The 21,505-nt window shown below is 59.3% G+C and overlaps 2 protein-coding genes across 2 annotated transcripts; both read left to right on the top strand.

Annotated features, from left to right (window-relative positions):
- Window positions 1-532: 532 nt before the first annotated feature.
- On the top strand, window positions 533-829 carry LOC311211098 (feather beta keratin-like; the record flags this gene model as incomplete). Its single annotated transcript, XM_084289616.1, has 1 exon — window positions 533-829. The coding sequence occupies one exon, from the start codon at window positions 533-535 to the stop codon at window positions 827-829; it is 297 nt and encodes a 98-aa protein (XP_084145742.1).
- A 12,775-nt stretch (window positions 830-13,604) lies between these two features.
- FTCD (formimidoyltransferase cyclodeaminase) lies at window positions 13,605-19,186 on the top strand (the record flags this gene model as incomplete). The annotated part of the gene is made up of 14 exons (XM_084288808.1): window positions 13,605-13,658; window positions 14,280-14,463; window positions 14,796-14,924; window positions 15,084-15,172; window positions 15,334-15,513; window positions 15,588-15,725; window positions 16,049-16,180; window positions 16,866-16,927; window positions 17,365-17,494; window positions 17,646-17,807; window positions 18,031-18,074; window positions 18,207-18,345; window positions 18,787-18,882; window positions 19,100-19,186. 14 exons carry the CDS (start codon window positions 13,605-13,607, stop codon window positions 19,184-19,186), a joined length of 1,626 nt encoding a protein of 541 aa, XP_084144934.1.
- Window positions 19,187-21,505: the final 2,319 nt, after the last annotated feature.

The following is a 21,505-nucleotide window of genomic DNA, read 5'->3' as shown; positions in this document are numbered from 1 at the left end:
TGCTTTCACCGATGTCTTCTGCCTGCTCCTCCATAAGGGGTCGAGGTTTTTTGCCTGTCTTCTGCCTCCAGAGGCCCCCAGAAGGGTTTATTTCTGTCGCAAAATGAGGAGTCAGGGCTCCAGGTGCAAGGGGGTGTGGGATGCAGGGGGTACTGGGTTCCTACCTCAAGAGTCTGTAACCATACAGCCAGGTGCAACCTGCATGGATTACTTAAAAAAAAAAAAAAAAAAAAGTATATATTGATTGATTGGTTTATTTATTTTATTTATTTTATTTTAATTTATTTTTTACAACAACCAGATGCATTTCAGCGAGGATTTTGCTTGGGAAAGGCTTTCTGTCAGCTCTCCAGAACCGCCTTCCAGGGCAGACCATCTAACCCACACTGAATTATCCCAGTGCACCCTCTGGCTACTCCTCTTTTCTTCTGGCTGCCAGAGCCATAGAATTAGGGCTCCACAGGGATGGCTATGGTCTCTGCCTCACGCTTACGTCCTGCTCTGCCTTCCAGGTGTCCGTCCTCACCCGGCGATGTCCTGCTACGACCTGTGCCTGCCCTCCTCCTGCGGCCCCAGGCCACTGGCCACCAGTTGCAATGAGCCCTGCTACCGGCGCTGCGGGGACTCCACCACCGTCATCCAGCCTCCCACCGTGGTAGTGACCCTGCCCGGGCCCATCCTCAGCTCCTACCCGCAGAACACGGTGGTGGGCTCCACGGCGTCGGCAGCGGTTGGGAGCTACCTCCGGTGCTGCGGGGTGCCGGTGGCCTCCAGCGGCGCCCGGGGGCTGGGGAAGGCGGGACTGCTGTGCCTCGGTGGTGGGCTGTAGGGTGTCCTTGCCTGTCACCTCGTCCCACCGATGCCAGCAGGGCACAGGGAAGAAACAGCGAAGCACTGGAAGAAGGCTGGGGAAGAGGACTAAGGAGATGCCCGTGTGTTTCCAGGCTGTGGAGGGCATCCACAGCTCCCGCAGCAGGAAGGGAGCTGCGAGCACGCGCCACTCAAGATCGCGCCTCTGTACGCCTTTCTCTTGCTATGCCTCACTGTATGTTTCCACGTAGGTGTCACAACCTGCGGTGCTACACAGCATTTGCTATTAGCTGGGGGAAAACGCTTTTAGCTGGCTGCAGACAGAAGGTGATTGCCACGGGCTGCGGGGGCAGCACCACGTTGGTTTGTCCATTCCTTTAGTGAGCACTGGAAATGCGCTTCTCATAGTCTCAACTTGTTTATTCTATTTCTTTTTCTCATTAAAGACATGCTACATCACAGCCTGAGTCTTCTGGTGTTCCTTTTGCCTCTGGTCTGAAGTGGTGATGTGCTCTGGAGGCAACCTGTTGCTGTGTGGAGGTTCTTTTTTTTTGGGTCTGAAATGGGAATTTCTGCTGCTCAGCCCCACACTGCTCACAGAGCCATGTGGCTTGCTGTGTCCGGCCCAAAGGCAGACTTCTCAGCATGAAGACTTTTTTATTGCTGCCCCAGAGCAAGTGTCTGCGTAGGGAGACATGCAACGGTCTCATTGCCTGTTACCTCAAGGAGGTGGCAACATGGAGATTGGATGTTTCAAAATGGCATTTTCCCTGTTTTTGCAGCAGTTTCTTTTTATTCATTTATTTTTTTGTTTTATGGAGGATGCATGGGGCCTTATATAAATGAGTATGCAATGACTTAAACCTAGACAGCACAGGTGCTAGCGAGCTGTGAGGTATGTCTGAATGTGGCTGGTGCATTTGCAGAAGGTAGTAGCAGAAAACACTTTGTTCTTTGCTGCTACATGTACACATAGACATGCACTTGTACAGGCGTTGACTGCAGCATTTGCCTCACAACCACAGGAGTAACGTGTCCTAAATACCCCGTGGTTCTGGTGCTAGCTCCACATGATGAGTTAGGGAATGCCATACCAACCCTGGATGGGGCAGGAACTTTGCTGAAGCCCAAATCCATGTTAGCACCTCTCCATAAGAGGAAGAAGGGTGTCTGCGATGCAAACTGTGTGCAGATGGAGGCATCTCTAGAAAAATATGCCAGGCACTGAGTAAGCCTCTTTTTCATGTGTCATATAACATCAGGCAGAACATTTTTAGCTAATGAAAGGAGGAATAAGAGTGCGACTAAGCCCTCCATGGGCATTGTCTAAATCTTCTTTCATTCCTTGAACATTTTGTTAGTGTGAAAATTTGCATAGAGTTTATGAGTGTTTTAGCAATGAGGGATTATGCTGAGCTTGAAAGCATGTTGGTCCTCAAAACTCTTTTACCAAGCTCAACTGGTTTTCTGGCTCAGATCTTCACAGAAGTGCTCTTAATTTGGAAATAATTTGCATGGCACTTGCTCAGCAGTCAGAGCACCAGGAGAAGAGAGGTGTGGGTTTCACATCTCTGCTCCAAGGACTGTTCCGATACTTTTATCCCAACTGCAGAAATTGTTCCATTGTCAGGGGGTGTAAAATTCTCCTGAGTGCTGCAACAAAGAAAAGCATTGGATTTCTAGAAAAGGCCTCATTAAATAAGTTGTAGGCATCTGGGGCTTGTGCAACTTTCTTCCACCAATCTGATGCATAGAAAAGTCCAGAAGGGAGCAGGGAAAAATAATAATGACATTTTGCTACAGCTTTTCACAATGACTCCTCTGGTGAGATCATAGAGATCTATTTATTTATTTATTTATTTATTTATTTATTTATTTATTTATTTATTCTGAAGAGACAGTGACTCAAAGGAGACTGAAATCCACACAGGTCCTTAATTTGACTTGAAAATTGCGATGCCCTTCGTGCAGACAGAGCCAGGGAAGGGAGGACCTGAGGCACTGCAGGGATCCCCATCCCAAGGGACCTGCCACCCTGTCTCTCTGGGTGCTGGGACTCCTGACTTGAGCTGCCCTGAATTCACTCCGCCACGTATCACTGCACAGCCAGTGCTTGCCCCAGGCAGGACCCCACAGACCTGCTAATCAGGCCCTAAAATAAAGCTTCCCACAAAGACGGCACAGCCAAGGGCCCTGGTGAGAAACTGGGAGCTACATACCAAGACTGGGGTGAAAAATAAAGCTTAGCAGGTGGAAGGACGCACGGCGAGGGAAATAGCTGGGTCCTGGGGTTTGGTCCCAGCATCGCTCACTCATGGCTTTCAACAGCAGCAACAGCAGCAGTTCTCAGAGAAGCCTGGAGCAGAGCCCAGACCCAAACCTCTCGAGTTTCATGACTTCTGCTCTCCCACCATCTTCCCTCACCTGCTCCTGTCCTTGGTACAAACCTCCTCACTGCCATCACACAGGATCATCCTCCTGCAGCAGTCATTGCTTCCTGGAGACTCCCATTTCCCTTCATTTTCTTTCTTCTCTCCCTTGCTTTGGCAAACACAAGTGCATCAGTAAAAATTACAGTGTATGAGTGAGCAGCCAAAGCACCCTGGCCTGGGACAGTGGTGGTGGCAACTCCCTTTTATGATGAGATCACGTCCATGGGAGTGCTGATCTCCTCTTTGGAGTTGGTTAGATCCACAAGGACACCCCAGCATACACCCCTACACTTGGCAAATGGGCTCCCTCATTTTTTATTTCATTTTTTTTTTCTACATTTCTCTGCTTGGGGAAGCTGACAGAAGCAGCCAGCAAGCATCTCCTACAGAAGGAAAGCCTGCAGGTCTTTGCAAGTGCAGTGGTGGGTGCCTGGCCCCTGGGGAAGAAGAAGAGAGAGAGGATGGATGAAGTCGTATCTTGGGCTGCAGCAAGTGGAGAAACAGAGTTATCATGGAAAAGGGGAGACTGGTGCAAGTGGTGAGTGAATGGGACTGTCAGGAGTGAAAGTCCCAGGTGGCCTGGGGCCAGTGATAGGGTGTAAGGTGGTCTCAACAGGCAGCTTCCCAATCTTCGCTGGGGCAAAGGACTTCTGAACAGAGTGCTTGGGGACACACGCCTGGAGTCAGCTGGGTAGAGATGGGGACCCTGGAGCTGGGAGCCTGCAGGTGTGGCAGCTGACAGTGGGATTTATTTGTCAATAAAACCTCCTTCCTCACCCGCCGGGTCTCACCCTGTGCCTCGCCTTGTGATTTCCCACCGTGGCACAGTGGGTGCCTCCTGTTAGGGTTCAGGAAGGAGAGAGAGAGGTCGCGTGGTAGGGATAAGAGGCAGGAGAGGGCACTGCTGAGATCACACCCTGCCCCGGGCACCCACCACTGCACCCATGGACCAACCGCGGGGCAGGGGCCCTGTGCTGGCCCGGGGAGCCAGACTGGCGATGACTCCAGCCCTGGGGGACTCCTCGGTGAGGGCTGCGGTTCTTCCTCAGGGCTGAAAATCCCATAGAGCAAGGTAATCACAGGCCACCACACACCTGAGTCACAGGGGAAGAAGCACACAAATCAAAAGGCACGGGCATCCCGGTCTGGTCCTTCTGGTGCCACCCGTGGGAATGGAGCTCTCACGGCTCGCACCCTGGTGAGCCAGCAGCCCTGTTCCCCCTGCCAGCGCCGTGCTGCATCCCGAGCCCAAACCAGCACCAGACACCGCACCCAGCTGCCCCACAGACCCTCCTCTGAGTTTATCCCCCCAGGAGTGGGGAAACCAGGATACAATGTGCTGTGCAGTGGAAGCACAGCCCAGCTCCAAAGTGTTTAGAGCATCCTGGAGTGAAATAGCCTGGGATGACAGTTTCAAGCTCACTAATTATTAAGTCAAATATTCCAAGACTGTTGATTCATGTTTACTGAGAATCAGGTGTCTGTGCAGTTCCCAGAGAAGAAGACATTGATCTGCTTATTGAGGGTAAGGTTGCTCTTGCTTGCACTCCTTCTGTGGTGTTGATGGAGCCAGGCTGCCGTGGGGATGTTTTGCAGCCTGGTAATCATGGGTGAGAAGCACACCCTGCCTGCACCTGCCCACGGCCCTATAATCTACAGGGCAGCTGGGGCTGTTCCGTCCTCTTGACCTAACTTCAGCTCCCAGGGGTTAAAATGAGCCCCAGGAGTGGACTATCACGCCAGCACAGCCTACAGTGCCATATCGTTATTTTGCCTCAGAGGCACAACCGAATTGGGCAGTGGGCAATGGACGTGGTCCTGGGCAACCTCATGTGGGTGTCCCTGCCTGAGAGGAGGCTTCGTCCAGGTGATGTGCAGAGGTCCCTTGCACTACAGGGAACTTGGTACTTCTGCAGGGGCAAAAGGCAGTGTGAGGCGCCCCCAGCAGTGCCGAGGAGGTGTGGGGCAGCGAGAGTGGGGGTGCAAAGGGGTGCTGCACCCCGGCTCGTTGGTCTAGGGGTATGATTCTCGCTTTGGGTGCGAGAGGTCCCGGGTTCAACTCCCGGACGAGCCCCATCTTTTCTGGATCCATGTCCCAGAGAGCATGGGGGAACGATCTTGGATTGCACTGGGGAGCAGGGCCAGGGCAGTGTCTGCTGTGAGGGGAGAGCGTTTGGTTTTGGGGTGTGTGTGTGTGTCCAGGGGGAGGAGGGCTGTTGAGAGCATGTTGAGTAGTCAGGGGTGAGTGTGTGGTGCTGCAGGTGTGATTTGTGAGGCAGGTGTGTTGTGGAAGAGCAGGGGAGCTGTGCTGATGTGTTGGTGAGTGGTGTGGTCTGAGGAGGAGGAGGCAGGAGGAAGGCTTTGTTAAAAGCAGAGCCCCCCAGAAAGACCCCCAGGAGTGTGGGGATGTAGCTCAGCGGTAGAGCGCTTGCTTTGCATGCAAGAGGCCCTGGGTTCAAGCCCCAGCATCTCCATGTTTTTCCTCCCTACCCAAGGCAGGGCAGGGCAGCCCTTGGGGGCTACATGGCTGGCACAGGAGGTCCCCTCGAGAAGGAAGCTCCTGGCCTGGCCCCATGCGTAGCAGCAGCAGCGGGGCAAACACTGGAGCTGGAGCTGCCCCAGCAGGCGTGAGAGCTGTGGGGCACGAGGGCAGAGGGTGCAGAGGGCCCCATCAGCGAGGCTCGTTGGTCTAGGGGTATGATTCTCGCTTCGGGTGCGAGAGGTCCCGGGTTCAACTCCCGGACGAGCCCCCCTTTTGGGACGAGCCCAGCTGCTGCGGGCAGGGGGCAGACGCAGGGGGGCTGGCTCTGGGCCCTTGTCCCCCCAGGCGGTGCTGCAGGAGCAGGGGGGCCCTGGCATCCCCCAGCAGCCTGCAAGCAGCACCCTATGCTGGGGCCGGAGGCTTTGTGGGGCAGCACAGCCGCCTTTGGCCAGGCTCAGCCGCTGCCAGTGCAGCAGGTAGTGGCCAGCTGCTGCTGCCAGGGCCTGGTCCCCCTGGTGGGCACTGGGCAGGGGATGTAGCTCAGTGGGAGAGCGCTTGCTTCGCATGTAAGAGGCCCTGGGTTCAAGCCCCAGCATCTCCAGCCTTTTCCTGCCTCACAGCCCATGCCTGGGGAAATGCCTGGGCAGTGGATGATGCCCACCAGGAGCTCGTCTTCCTTCTGCCCTCTGCAGGCATCCCCAGAGCCCCTCTCCCCCTGCTTCTGGCTCCCCGATGGCTGCGGCACTCGCCTTGCCCAGCTCCTGGCTCTGCCCTGTGGGTCCCCGCTCTGCTGTCCCTGTCCCAGTGTAGCCCTGGCTGTGCCCTGTTCCCTTTTGTCCCCGTGGCACAGGGCAGCACTGGTCTGTGATGCGGGGTGGGGAGGGAGGCAGCAGGGGGCTGTGCCCGATGTGTCAGGGCTGTGGGGCAGCAGGGCTTTTCTGTGTCCCTCCAGGATGTGTCTGCAGGCCAGCGGTGCCCAAAAGAGGGGCTCGTCCGGGAGTTGAACCCGGGACCTCTCGCACCCTAAGCGAGAATCATACCCCTAGACCAACGAGCCGCACTGTGCAGCTCCCCATGCACCCTCCCTGGGCCACCCTGGCAGTGCTGGGGCAGCGCCGCCACTGGCCCCTGCTGGCCTCAGGCCCTGTCACCAGCACCCAGGTGCAGAGCAGGCCCAGGGCTGGCGCTGGCGCTGCCCCAGCCTGCCCAGCAGGAATGGGGGCCGGGGGGGCACCAGGGGCTGCCTGGGGATGCCCCTCACAGACCACGGGGCACAGGCAGCCCCAGCCGGGGGCTGTGATGGCCGAGGGGTGAAGGCGTTGGACTCGAAATCCAATAGGGTTTCCCTGCGCAGGTTCGAATCCTGCTCACAGCGACAGCTTTTAGCCCTGCTCTGGGGCTGCAGGGGGCACGCTGAGCCCACACAGGGCTCTTGGCTGCCCAGGGCAGCCCCTTCCCTGTGCACTGTATGAGGCCAAGGCAGGCCAGGGGTTTTGCTGGGGGCCAGCTGCACACCAAGGCTCGTTGGTCTAGGGGTATGGTTCTTGCTTAGGATGTAGCAGAACCGGGATTCAGCTCTGGACAAGCCCCTCTTTTGGGCATCATTGGTCTGCAAACAGCCCTTATCCGTGGCATGGAAGGGGGCCCTGATGTCCCACAGCTGCCCGCCACACCTCGCTGCCTCTTGCCAGCACCCACCTTCCCTCTTCAGCTATGTATCTGGGCTGTGGCTTGGCCACAAAAAAAGCATGGAGATGCTGGGGGTTGAACCCAGGGCCTCCTGCATGCAAAGCAGGCGCTCTCCCGCTGAGCTACATCCCCTGCACAGGGGACTCTGCCTGGGGGGGTCTCTGCTGGTACCTACAGACCAGCTGCCCCTATGGATGATGCACAGGGGGCACTTGGTGGCTGTGCCCACTTCCCTGCATTGGCCGCACAGCCCAGGCACGCCAAAAAGGACCCCCGTGTGCTAGGCTCTGATGGGGACAAAAGGCACCCCCACACACCCCACTATGTCTGCAGCACAGCCTGGCGATGCAAGACAGGCAACAACCTGCCTCATTTGTGTAGGGGCAGGAGTCTGCCTCCACATGCAGCATCTCCCGCTTCCCCTACCCAACAAATACCCACATTTGGCACACACACCCACCCAACCCCAGACTCTGCCTGTGATGGGGGCACAGCCATGCAACGAGAGGGCCATGGTGCTGGGCACTGTGTGCTGGGGGCTGCAGCCTGCCTGGGCTCTACCCCACAGCTGTGGTGCCCCCGAGAGCACCCCGGTGCTGCCCGCTGTGGGGCCTGGGGCTGTGCACCAGGGCTGGAGGTGGCCACATCTGGATGAAAGAGCTGCTGGGGGCACCAACAGGCCTGCAGATGGGAGTGACCCAGTGTGTGAGCCCCAACCCCCTGGGACTGTGCTGGGGAAAGAAGAGCCCTTGGGTAGGGCAGAGGGAGCTTTGGCAGGAGCCAGCAGGGGGAGAAAGAAGTGGGCTAGGAGACTTTCTCAAACCACAGGTGCCCCATCACTACCAGCATGAAGGGCTTGCAGCTCATGGGCAGAGCACTTGCTGTGCATGCGGGAGGCCCTGGGTTCCACCTCCAGCATTCCCTGGCTGGAGAACTGGGCTGACAGGAACCTCATAAAGCTCAACACGGAGAAGTGCAGAGTCCTGTACCTGAGGAAGAACAACCCCAGGCACCAGGACTTGCTGGTGGCCACACAGCTGAAAGGCAGCCTTGCAGAAATGGACCTGGAGGCCTGGGGGACACCAAAGTGAACATAAGTCAGCATTGTGTCCTTTGCTGCCAACAAGGCTAACAGCACAAGAAAGACATGGACCTGTTAGAGCAAATGCAATGGAGGGATACAAAGATGAGGCTGGAGCACCTCTCCTATGAAGAAAGGCTGAGAGAGCTGGGGATGTTCAGCCTGGAGAAGAGAAGGCTCCACAGAGACTTCATTGCAGCCTTTCAATACTTAAAGGGGTCTTATAAAAAGAATGGAGAAGGGCTCTTTACTCGGGTAGACAATGATACGACAAGGGGTTATGGTCTAAAACTAAAAGAGGATAGATTTAAACTAGATATTAGGAGGTAATTCTTCACTGTTGGGGTAGATTCTTCATTTCAGAGCTCTGGAACAGGTTGCCCACAGGTGTGGGGCAGCAAGAGTGGGGGTGCAAAGGGGTGCTGCACCCCGGCTCGTTGGTCTAGGGGTATGATTCTCGCTTTGGGTGCGAGAGGTCCCGGGTTCAACTCCCGGACGAGCCCCATCTTTTCTGGCTCCCTGGACCAGAGAGCATGGGGGGACAACCTTGGATTGCACTGGGGAGCAGGGCCAGGGCAGTGTCTGCTGTGAGGGGAGAGCGTTTGGTTTTGGGGTATGTGTGTGTGTCCAGGGGGAGGAGGGCTGTTGAGAGCATGTTGAGTAGGCAGGGGTGAGTGTGTGGTGCTGCAGGTGTGCTTTGTGAGGCAGGTGTGTTGTGGAAGAGCAGGGGAAGTGTGTTGATGTGTTGGTGAGTGGTGTGGTCTGAGGAGGAGGAGGCAGGAGGAAGGCTTTGTTAAAAGCAGAGCCCCCCAGGAAGGCCCCCATGAGTGTGGGGATGTAGCTCAGCGGTAGAGCGCTTGCTTTGCATGCAAGAGGCCCTGGGTTCAAGCCCCAGCATCTCCATGCTTTTCCTCCCCACGCAGGACAGGACAGGGCAGGGCAGCCCTTGGGGGCTGCAGGGCCTGGGGCTGTCACAGGGCAACAAGCACGTGGGGCAAATGCTGGAGCTGGAGCTGCCCCAGCAGGTGTGAGAGCTGTGGGGCACGAGGGCAGAGGGTGCAGAGGGCCCCATCAGCGCGGCTCGTTGGTCTAGGGGTATGATTCTCGCTTCGGGTGCGAGAGGTCCCGGGTTCAACTCCCGGACGAGCCCCCATTTTGGGATGAGCCCAGCTGCTGCGGGCAGGGGGCAGACACAGGGGGGCAGACACTCTGGGCCCTTGTCCCCCCAGGCGGTGCTGCAGGAGCAGGGGGGCATTCCCCTGGCATCCCGCAGCAGCCTGCAAGCAGCACCCTATGCTGGGGCCGGAGGCTGTGTGGGGCAGCACAGCCGCCTTTGGCCAGGCTCAGCCGCTGCCAGTGCAGCAGGTAGCGTCCAGCTGCTGCTGCCAGGGCCTGGTCCCCCTGGTGGGCACTGGGCAGGGGATGTAGCTCAGTGGGAGAGCGCTTGCTTCGCATGTAAGAGGCCCTGGGTTCAAGCCCCAGCATCTCCAGCCTTTTCCTGCCTCACAGCCCGCAGCCTGCTGTCCCTGTCCCATTACAGTGCTGGCTGTGCCCTGTCCCTTTTGTCCCTGTGGCACAGGGCAGCACGGGTCTGTGCTGCGGGGTGGGGAGGGAGGCATCAGGGGGCTGTGCCTGAGGTGTCAGGGCTGTGGGGCAGCAGGGCTCCGTCTGTGCCGTGTCCCACGAGGATCTGTTTGCAGGCCAGCAGTGCCCAAAAGGTGAGCTTCATCCAGGAGCTGTTGCACCCTATCGAAGAACCATCCTCCTGTATGGTGTTGTCTTTTGTCCCTATCAGAGCCTAGCACACGGGGGTCCTTTTTGGCGTGCCTGGGCTGTGCGGCCAATGCAGGGAAGTGGGCACAGCCACCAAGTGCCCCCTGTGCATCATCCATAGGGGCAGCTGGTCTGTAGGTACCAGCAGAGACCCCCCAGGCAGAGTCCCCTGTGCAGGGGATGTAGCTCAGCGGGAGAGCGCCTGCTTTGCATGCAGGAGGCCCTGGGTTCAACCCCCAGCATCTCCATGCTTTTTTTGTGGCCAAGCCACAGCCCAGATACATAGCTGAAGAGGGAAGGTGGGTGCTGGCAAGAGGCAGCGAGGTGTGGCGGGCAGCTGTGGGACATCAGGGCCCCCTTCCATGCCACGGATAAGGGCTGTTTGCAGACCAATGATGCCCAAAAGAGGGGCTGGTCCAGAGCTGAATCCCGGTTCTGCCACATCCTAAGCAAGAACCATACCCCTAGACCAATGAGCTTGGGCGTACAGCTGGCCCCCAGCAAAACCCCTGCCCCGCCTCGGCCCCATACAGCGCACAGCCTGGCAGGCCCAGCACAGGGAGGGGGCTGCCCTGGGCAGCCAAGAGCCCTGTGTGGGCTCAGCGTGCCCCCTGCAGCCCCAGAGCAGGGCTAAAAGCTGTCGCTGTGAGCAGGATTCGAACCTGCGCAGGGAAACCCTATTGGATTTCGAGTCCAACGCCTTCACCCCTCGGCCATCACAGCCCCCGGCTGGGGCTGCCTGTGCCCCGTGGTCTGTGAGGGGCATCCCCAGGCAGCCCCTGGTGCCCCCGCGGCCCCCATTCCTGCTGGGCAGGCTGGGGCAGCGCCAGCGCCAGCCCTGGGCCCGCTCTGCACCTGGGTGCTGCTGGCAGGGCCTGAGGCCAGCAGGGGCCAGTGGCGGCACTGCCCCAGCACTGCCAGGGTGGCCCAGGGAGGGGGCCTGGGCAGCTGCACAGCGTGGCTCGTTGGTCTAGGGGTATGATTCTCGCTTAGGGTGCGAGAGGTCCCGGGTTCAACTCCCGGACGAGCCCCTCTTTTGGGCACCGCTGGCCTGCAGACACATCCTGGAGGGACACAGAAAAGCCCTGCTGCCCCACAGCCCTGACACATCGGGCACAGCCCCCTGCTGCCTCCCTCCCCACCCCGCATCACAGACCAGTGCTGCCCTGTGCCACGGGGACAAAAGGGAACAGGGCACAGCCAGGGCTGCACTGGGACAGGGACAGCAGAGCAGGGACCCACAGGGCAGAGCCAGGAGCTGGGCAAGGCGAGTGCCGCAGCCATCAGGGAGCCAGAAGCAGGGGGAGAGGGGCTCTGGGGATGCCTGCAGAGGGCAGAAGGAAGACGAGCTCCTGGTGGGCATCATCCACTGCCCAGGCATTTCCCCAGGCACGGGCTGTGAGGCAGGAAAAGGCTGGAGATGCTGGGGCTTGAACCCAGGGCCTCTTACATGCGAAGCAAGCGCTCTCCCACTGAGCTACATCCCCTGCCCAGTGCCCACCAGGGGGCCCAGGCCCTGGCAGCAGCAGCTGGCCACTGCCTGGCAGCGGCTGAGCCTGGCCAAAGGCGGCTGTGCTGCCCCACAAAGCCTCTGACCCCAGCATGGGGTGCTGCTTGCAGGCTGCTGGGGGATGCCAGGGGAATGCCCCCCTGCTCCTGCAGCACCGCCTGGGGGGACAAGGGCCCAGAGTGTCTGCCCCCCTGTGTCTGCCCCCTGCCCGCAGCAGCTGGGCTCATCCCAAAATGGGGGCTCGTCCGGGAGTTGAACCCGGGACCTCTCGCACCCGAAGCGAGAATCATACCCCTAGACCAACGAGCCGCGCTGATGGGGCCCTCTGCACCCTCTGCCCTCGTGCCCCACAGCTCTCACACCTGCTGGGGCAGCTCCAGCTCCAGCATTTGCCCCACTTGTTTGTTGCCCTGTGACAGCCCCAGGCCCTGCAGCCCCCAAGGGCTGCCCTGCCCTGTCCTGTCCTGCGTGGGGAGGAAAAGCATGGAGATGCTGGGGCTTGAACCCAGGGCCTCTTGCATGCAAAGCAAGCGCTCTACCGCTGAGCTACATCCCCACACTCATGGGGGCCTTCCTGGGGGGCTCTGCTTTTAACAAAGCCTTCCTCCTGCCTCCTCCTCCTCAGACCACACCACTCACCAACACATCAACACACTTCCCCTGCTCTTCCACAACACACCTGCCTCACAAAGCACACCTGCAGCACCACACACTCACCCCTGCCTACTCAACATGCTCTCAACAGCCCTCCTCCCCCTGGACACGCACACATACCCCAAAACCAAACGCTCTCCCCTCACAGCGGACACTGCCCTGGCCCTGCTCCCCAGTGCAATCCAAGGTTGTCCCCCCATGCTCTCTGGGCCAGGGAGCCAGAAAAGATGGGGCTCGTCCGGGAGTTGAACCCGGGACCTCTCGCACCCAAAGCGAGAATCATACCCCTAGACCAACGAGCCGGGGTGCAGCACCCCTTTGCACCCCCACTCTCGCTGCCCCACACCTCCTCGGCACTGCCGGGGGATCCCAGCAGGGACAGCTGCATTAGGTTGCCCAGTACCACGTCCCAGCACCTTTTGAGGATTTCCAAAGAGGGAAATTCCACCACCCTTGAAGGCATCTGTCCCAGTGCTCCATCACCCGCACAGCAAAGGTGTTCTTTCTAATACGCCGTGGGCTGAAGGTGCCTGTGGCACAGATGAGGGTTGAGGGGTGAAGGAGTGGGCTCGAAATCCTATAGGGTGTGCAGGTGTGAATCCTGCTCACAGTGACTGATACTACCATCAGCTTGTGGGTGGGGGTTCACACTGGTTTCACCATGGGAGCAGCAGCCCCCCACCAGTGCTGGGTACTGTTTGTCCCGTTTGTGCCTTTGTGCTCCTGTCCTTCGTGTCCCCATCCCTTGTGGTCTCAGCCCTGCAGGCGCCACTGGCCTGCTGCTGATCTGCCTGTACCAGGGGCAGTCCTGTGGGGCAGCCCCTGGGGATGGGTGGAGCGGGGAACTTTTGCTTTTCTTCACATTGTGCCACCTTGTCCTAGTCATTAGTGGGCACTGACGGGTCATTTCTGTTGGAGCTTGCTGAGGACGTGCTGCTCAAGCCCCACAAGGGCACTTCAGTCCTAGCCCCCCCGTGCTGCTGATCCAATACCCTTTCTGTCTGCTGGCTGCAGATCAATGCAGTTAATGAGAAACCCTGGTGCTGGGCAAGAGGCAACCGGCTGGGTGCTGGGAACGCTGCTGCTTCCCAGCAGGACTGGAACAGCCAGAAAAACCCACGCAGCTTGAGGAGCCAAGCCTGGGGCCACGGGGTTCGGGCAGAGCCGAGGACCATGGCCAAGATGGTGGAGTGTGTCCCCAACTTCTCGGAGGGGTGCAATAAGGAGGTGAGGGTCGAGGGGTGGGCAGTGGTGGGTGGTGGGCAGCTGGGCTCCCATATGTCCTGCAATGGGTTTTGCCCCGTGATTTGCAGCCTGGCTTATAGTTTTCCAGTACTCCTGTACTTCTCTGGTACTTTTCCATTATTTCTGGGCCAGCTGAAATCAAACACGCCAGCCAGGTCAATGTTGCCTGTGCTGGGCACCCGCTTCAGGCTGCACTTTGCCCCTGACAGTGGTGCAGGTCAGCAGACCTAAAATTGCTGAAAAACTGCTGCTTCCCCTGGGGAACGGGCTTTGTGGAGCCAAATCTGTTTTGAAGCTTGCAGGGGACAGTGTCCTCAGGGACAGCAACTTGTGATGGAGCTCTCTATCACACAGCAGCTCTCCCAGGGCTTGGGGCTACCTGGGGGCTGTCTCAGAGTCCCAGATCCCCTGGCTGGGATCTGGATTCTCATACCCCTAGGTCCTGCATCCTCACCTCCTTCCTGATGAGCCTGATGATAGGTGCATCCCCTGCACCGGTGGGAGCAGGGTGGAGACACCTGAGAAAAGGCATCCTCACCTTGCACAGCTGCCGGGGCTGCAGTGGGAGCCTCGCCAGCCCAGCCAGCTTGCCCCCGTTGGCAGGTGATCGAGGCACTGGGGCAGGCCATCTCCCGGACACCTGGCTGCGTGCTGCTGGATGTGGACGCTGGTGCCTCCACCAACCGTACCGTCTACACCTTCGTGGGGACCCCCGAAGCTGTCGTTGAAGGGGCGCTGAGCGCAGCCCGCGTGGCCGGGCAGCTCATCGACATGAGCCAGCACACGGGTGAGCAACCCTCTGCTCCCAGCCTGGGCAGAGCCCCTGCCTCAGCTGGAAGGAAGAGCAGGCACCAAAGTGCTGCCAAAGGGCAAGCACAGAGTGTTTCCAGCACTGTAGGAGGGATGCTGGTGAGACCACACCGAGCTCTTGCTCATCCTCCCGATCCAGAGGGGCTGCATCTGTCCTGTCCCTAGGCTGGAGCAGGCATTGCTGCTGCAAACTGCACTTTCCTTGCCGTGACAGTGCTCAGACTGCAAAAGCAGCAGGGAAAGGGCCCTCATCCCTCCTTGTCTGCTTGCCCTTCTGGGCTCCCGTCCTGATTTCTGCCCCGGCCCTAGGTGAACATCCTCGCATGGGGGCCCTGGACGTCTGCCCCTTTGTGCCAGTGATGAATGTCAGCATGGAGGAGTGCGTTGCTTGTGCTCACGTCTTCGGGCAGCGCTTGTCGGAAGAGCTGGGGGTGCCTGGTGAGTGAGAGCTGGGCTGCCCAGCTGGGCCCCTGTCCCCCTGCATACCCCCAGCGCTTCTTTTACAAAAGCTTCGCCACAGGCAGAAGGGGGCCTGCCCCCCAGTAGGCAAATTCAGACCCTGGTGGACAACTTGTTCACCACCACCCTGCCTTGCAGTGTACCTGTACGGAGAGGCGGCCCGAGAGGAGAGCAGGAGAACCCTACCTGCCATCCGTGCCGGGGAGTACGAGGCACTCCCCGAGAAGGTGAGCCTGGCTTTGTGGGACGGGAGATGTGAGCCTTGCTCCAAAACCTTGGTGCCAGGGGGAGTGAGCCTCCTTTCTTGGGTGATTGTTTGGGAGGAGCCACCTCCAGGAGGGCAGCTCATGCTGCCCACCAGCACCCACGTGCTCTCCTCCCTCCCCAGCTCAAGAAACCCGAGTGGGCTCCCGATTTCGGGCCCCCAACCTTTGTCCCCCGGTGGGGGGCCACAGTGACAGGGGCCCGGACCTTCCTCATCGCGTACAACATCAACCTGCTGTGCACCAAGGAGCTGGCACACCGCATCGCCCTCAACATCCGCGAGCAGGGCCGCGGCTCCAGCCAGGTACCCCCGTGCTGCCCGCTGACCCCGCTTCTCCTGGGCTGGGCTGCCACCTTGACCACAGGGGTTCTCCGCAGCCTGGACGCTTGAAGAAGGTGCAGGGCATCGGCTGGTATTTGGAGGAGGAGAACATAGCCCAGGTTTCCACCAACCTGCTGGACTTTGAGGCTACGCCACTCCACGCTGTCTACGAGGAGGTCTGCCGTGACGCAGAGGTGGGTAGTGCACGGTGCTCTCCCTCCAAGTGCTCAGCCCACAGCTGGGCTCTGCTTTCTCTTATACTCAGCTCATCCAAGCTGGGCAGAGACCTGACCCACATGTACACTCCGAAAGCTCAGCAACTTGTTGCTAACCTCAGCTTCTGGCTTATCTCCACACGGCAGGAGCCACATTGGAGGCTCTCCATGAGCCCCCCAGGTCCTGGGAAGGGATAGGAGCCACCAGGCTGGGGTGGCAGCGGAGGCAGGAAAGGCAGCTCTGGGGCCTTTTTCTCCTGGATCTGATGTCCTTTTTCTCCTGTTTCTGATGTCCTTTGCAGGCGTTGAATCTCCCTGTGGTGGGGTCCCAGCTGGTAGGGCTTGTCCCAAAGAAGGCCATGCTCGACGCAGCAGAGTTTTACATCAAGAAGGAAAAACTCTTCATCCTGGAGGAGGAACACAAGATCAAGCTGGTAAAGTGGGTCTTCCCAACGCTGAGACAAGGGCGGGGTACAAGTAAGACCCCCCAGATTCCAAAAATGCTGCTGAGCAGGGACTTGGGACCAGGACAAGCCACAGGCATGTTGGGTGACCTGTAACACCTGGCTTGAGGGATGGTGCCTAGAAATCTGTGAGGGGATAGTGACTGGGACAAACTGGCTTACAGTCCTGAGGATGCTCAGGGGAACAGAGACCCCATCTGAGGAGGACAAATTACAGGCAGCAGCTGCCCAGTCTGCCTGCACAGAGGCTGTGAGGGAAAGGACACCTCCCCACAGCTCAAGGGCACTGTCCCAGCTCCGGTATAAGCTGGAAACAAGGAGGCAGGTTCTGCTTTTCAGCTCCAGCAAGGAAGGGAGTGGGGAGGGACTTTACCACCCTATCAGGAATGTGCTAGATAAGAGTGAGCTAAACATTTATCGGTGCAGTTTCAGGCACCCGTGGGCGGCCACACACCACCCCTACCTTGGGGGTGGGAGCTACGTGTGGCACCAGCTTTCCTCGCCTCAGGTGGTCACCCCTGCAGCCCTTTCCCAGGGCCAGACCACTCAAAGTTAATTAAAATCAGGGTGTGAGGATGCAAGAGGATGCAGCGGGAGGTGCTGGCGGGGCGCACGGAGCCAGCTGGGGCTGACACGGTGGTGCTGCTCCTTGCAGGTGGTCAGCCGGCTGGGCCTGGACTCCCTGTCTCCGTTCAACCCCCGGGAGCGCGTCATCGAGTAGGGGCCCTTCCTGCTGCTCCTCACTGTCCCCATCTCTGCCCAGCCCGGGGGATCCTGCTGCAAGCCTCTTGCGCTGAGATTGATTTGGGAAAGTGAAACCCACTTGGAAGTCAGGGCGTGCGCTTATAAGTCCTTGTCCCCTTGCCCTGGGATATGGCTTCAGAGCCCAAGCCAGCATCTGGGTGCATTTCTATCCCATCAAATGCTGCTTGCAGTGAGATGCTCCTCTCATGCAGAGCAACCCCTGCCATCACCAGGAGGCTACCTGGCTCCTTCTCCTGCTGATTTTCTGGGACTCCCAGCAGAGCGCTGTCCCCCCTTCCCAATCACCTGTGGGCCAAGGGGTAGATGAAAACCCAGCGGAGAGGGATGAGGAGGGGTTGGGTGGTGGTGGCTGCCAGCACAGGGGTGGTCTGACCCACGGTGTGCCACAGGTACCTGGTGCAGGCAGGAGAGGAGGACAAGGGGCTGGTGGCAAAGCCGCTGGGAGCCTTCGTGCGAGCAGTCGGCGGGAGGACAGCAGCACCAGGAGGAGGCTCGGTGGCTGCAGCTGCGGCTGCTCTGGTACGTGGCCTGCCCACAGGGGGGTTTCTCCCCAAGGGGGTCCCTCCCTGCCCTCCTGGGTACTTCTCCAGGCACCCGGGGGGCTCCTCAGTGAGGAGAGCTGGTGCAGTGGCTGTACCATGCTGGAGAACTCAGCACTGTGCCCTCACAGGGAGCAGCCCTGGGCTGCATGGTGGGGCTGATGAGCTATGGCAAGCGGCAGTTCGAGGAGCTGGATCCCATCATGAGGAAGCTGATCCCTCCCTTCCACCAGGCCATGGACGAGCTGGTGGCAATGGTGGACGCCGACTCCCAGGCCTTCAGCAGCTACATGGTGAGGTCTCACCAAGAGCAGCCCTGCCGTGGGCAACAGGGGGGCTTGCCAGCAGCACCGCACCCTGGTGCCCTTTGGAGCAGGACTAGGGGAAGGGGCATCACCTGGGAAGGGAGCCTGAGTACAAATGAGGGAGCTACTGGTTCTGCTGTGGCCCCTGGTGGAAGACACACGGGATCTCAGAGCACCCCAGTCCACCAAACTTCCTTTTCCTTGCCTGCAGGAAGCCATGAAGCTGCCAAAAAACACCCCTGAAGAGAGGGAAAGGTGAGCCCTCAGACTGGTGAGGGCTTGTGGTGGTGGTGGGAGCTTGCACACCAGCTTGCACCCCAGCTTTTGCATGAGCAGGCCTAGCCTGGGCTCGTCCCAGTGCTCACCTAGGGCTATCCTCTATCCCAGGCGTGGCGCTGCCATGCAGCAGGGGCTGAAGACAGCTGTGAAAGTGCCCTTCACCCTGGCAGAGAAGGTGAACAGGCTCTGGCCCCCACTGAAGGAGCTGGCACAGCATTGCAACCTGGCCTGCAAATCTGACATCCAGGTACAGCCCCATGCTTAGGACCTTCTGTGGCCGCAGGGTTCACACACTGTCCTGGCTGGGGCTTCAGAGCTCACTGCCTGTCCACACCAGATTTTCCACCACAGTTTGACCTGTGCAGGGGATACATCTAGCCAGCATTGCTTCCCAAACTGGCCACTGCTTTTTACCTATTCAATTTCTGGCAGCTTGTGAGCCTCTCAGGAAGGAAAGCTGATCTCCACCAGCCCTTGCCTGACTTCACATCTGTGGCAAGGTCGTGAAATGTTTCCCACAGCAAAGCCATGTCCTGAACGTGGTGGGAAGGTGCTGCTTCCCATTGCAGGCCAGGGCAGCTGTCATGGCAGCAGAGATCCAAACTGTAACGCGAGGGTCTGCCCTGCTGCCAGACCATGAAGTACAGCTGGTCCAGGAGGAGAGCTTTCCAGAAGCCTCTTTTCATAGGTGGGAGCCAAAATGTTGGAAGCTGCTGTGTTTGGAGCCTATTTCAATGTCATGATCAACCTCAAAGACATAACGGATGAGAAGTTCAAGCTTGCGGTAAGCAGGGGCTGGAAGTGTGCGCCTGCCCTGGAGGTGGGGATGAGGCTGGACAGAGCGGGAGATGTGGCCCCCAGGACCCCGTGTGGAGGGGCTGTGGGCACAAGGACACCTCAGCGCCAGGATGGGCACTGAGACGTGGCAGAGCTTGGAGGGTGGGCAGTGGGGGCCTTGTCAGTCCTTCTGTCTGGAAATGATCCGTCTTCTTCCCCTGCAGATGTCGCAGAAGGTCTCCGGGCTGCTGGAGGAGGCGAAGCAAGGCTTGGCACTCGTGCTGGCACTGCTGGAGAAGCGGGTGGCCTGAGAGGCGCTGAGGGCTGGGCCGGGAGATGCACGGGGTGGGGGGGATACACAAATACAGCTGGGAAACACACTCATTGCTGCCTGGGCTCCTTCGACACCCGCCCCAGGGGAGCTGCTCCGCTCAGACCAGTCCCAGTGTTATGTCCCCTGCCTGCGCTGGACCTTCTTCGACCAAAGCTGGGCCCTGTGGTGCTGCAGGTGTGGGCCCTCACCTGCCTGCATGTCTCTGTGCCCAGAATCACCCTGAGACACCCTCCTGACGCTGGGCTAGGGCAGGGATGGGCACCAGGGCCGTGTCCCTAGCGATGCAGCATCCCGGCGGCGCGTGATGAGCCTGGTGCATGGCAGGGAGGGAGCCCTGCCAAGCACGGGGCAGCACTGGGAGGCAGCGGGCATGGCACTGGGTGGCACTGGGGGAGCTCTACCCCCTCTGCACAGCTCCCCGGAGAGGAAGGGCTGGGTCTGGTGGCAGATGTCAGGCTGTCACAGCACCCTGAGCTCAACCTGTTCACCCCCAGCCCCCTTTTCCCAGTGGTCATTGGCAGGGCCCTGAGCCCTACAGCAGCCCCAGTGGGGACGTGATCCCCACACTGTCCCCCGGGCACGTTACCCATGCTGGGGGCACTGCGCCAGGGTTCAAGGCAGGGACGCCTGACTCACCCATCACCTGACGCCAGCACCCTCCCTCCCGTGTTTTCTCCAGCCCTGCAGGACCTTTGTGCTGGGTGGGAGCGGCGCGCTGACGTCTCCCCGTGCCCATGGTGACTGCGGGTTTCGCTGCTCTCTGGTGTCACCCCGGCTGGGCAGGGCCCTGTATTTTGTATTTAAGGGGTGCCCACGGGCTGGCTTCACTGCCTCAGGAGAGCCACGCTGAGGAGAGCAGTCGGGGCTGTGGTGCTTACAGAGGGCTCTGTTCTGCACGGCGGGTGAGCAGAGGCAGTCCCCACTGGTGGGGCTGGGATGCACTGGGGGGCACCAGAGCTGGTGCAGGGCCAGGACACGGTGTCCCCAACCCCTTATGCTCCTGCTGGGTGCATGGGTTTGGCTTGCTCCGGGACACATGGGAGAGTTGTGTTGGGCTGGAGTTGGTGCATTTTTTTCTATTCGTGATGAAAATCGTATGCTGGGAGTGGTGGTGGTGGCGGTGGTGGCAGCCACTCTCAGGATCCCTGGGGAGGACAGGATGCCCCCTGTCCCCTCCAGGGTGGCCCCAGGGGAAGCCTCACACCGTGGCCGTGTACTGCTGGGGAGTGCTGACTGTGCCTGTCCTTTCCTTTGCAGCTCGGAGCCAGTGAAGGATGTGGAACCCCAACCAAGGTGAGTGTCCGTGGGGCTGGGGCCGGCTGCCCCTGGGTATTGTACAGTCACCGGGGCTTGGGGAGGTGCTCAGTGCAGCCACCACAGGCACCCCAAAGGACTGCCTGTGCATCAAAGGGGAGTGGGGCATCGTTTGAGAAGAGGGGGTAGACCTGGTGGGGTCCCTGGGGTGCACAGGTACCCCAGCTCCCTACATTGCCTCTCCAGGCTCTGCTCACTTACAGTCCCCCTCTTCCTCCTAGGAGCGCCACCTCCGCCGGTGCAGATCTGCCCATCTGCCCCTCCGACATACCCATACCCAGGGTCCTGCAACTCATCTGGGCCCTATCCTGGCTACCCGGCAGTGCCCCCCAGCGTCCCCGGGGCCTGTCAGCCAGGACACCCAGCTGCCTTCCCCTGTGTCCCCCCACCACCTGGCCACCACCCGCCGGGCCACCACCCGCCGGGACATCACCCACCGGGCCACCACCCACCAGGCCACCACTCACCGGGACACCACCACCATGAGCATCCCCCACCAGGGGTACCGGGGTGCCCACCAGCCCACCCTGGCTGCCACAAGAAGCACCATAAGAAGCACAAGAAGAAGCACTCCAAGTCCCACAAGCACCACAGTGGCAAGGTAAGGGTGTGGTGGCCGCAGCTGCCCCAAGCTCTCTGTCGTAGTCCCCTGCACCCCCTGCATGTTCTCCTTTGCCTTGCTACAGCTGGAATGAGCTCATGGGCTGCCAAGGGCTTCTTGTTTTGTTTTGGTTTTGTTTTTAATTGGAGACTCCCTTTTGTTTTATAAATAGGCAAGCATGAGTCATTTCAAATGAGTCTTTAGATACCTTATCTGTGAAGTTCCTTGAAGCCACTCAGAGCAGTGGAATGCCACAGCTCAGGGTGCACCATGCAGTGTGTTAAGTCCCACATCTTCCTTCTGCTTACCCAGACCTTGTGAACCACGTCTGCTCAGCGTCCCACATCAGAGGACCAGTGCAGCTCCCTTTCAAAAATCCTC

This window comes from Netta rufina, assembly GCF_964035555.1.
Source record: "Netta rufina genome assembly, chromosome: 6".
In the NCBI taxonomy this organism is placed as follows: Eukaryota; Metazoa; Chordata; class Aves; order Anseriformes; family Anatidae; genus Netta; species Netta rufina.
The sequence above is the reverse complement of the archived record's forward strand: the minus strand, read 5'-3'. Positions and strand labels throughout refer to the sequence as shown.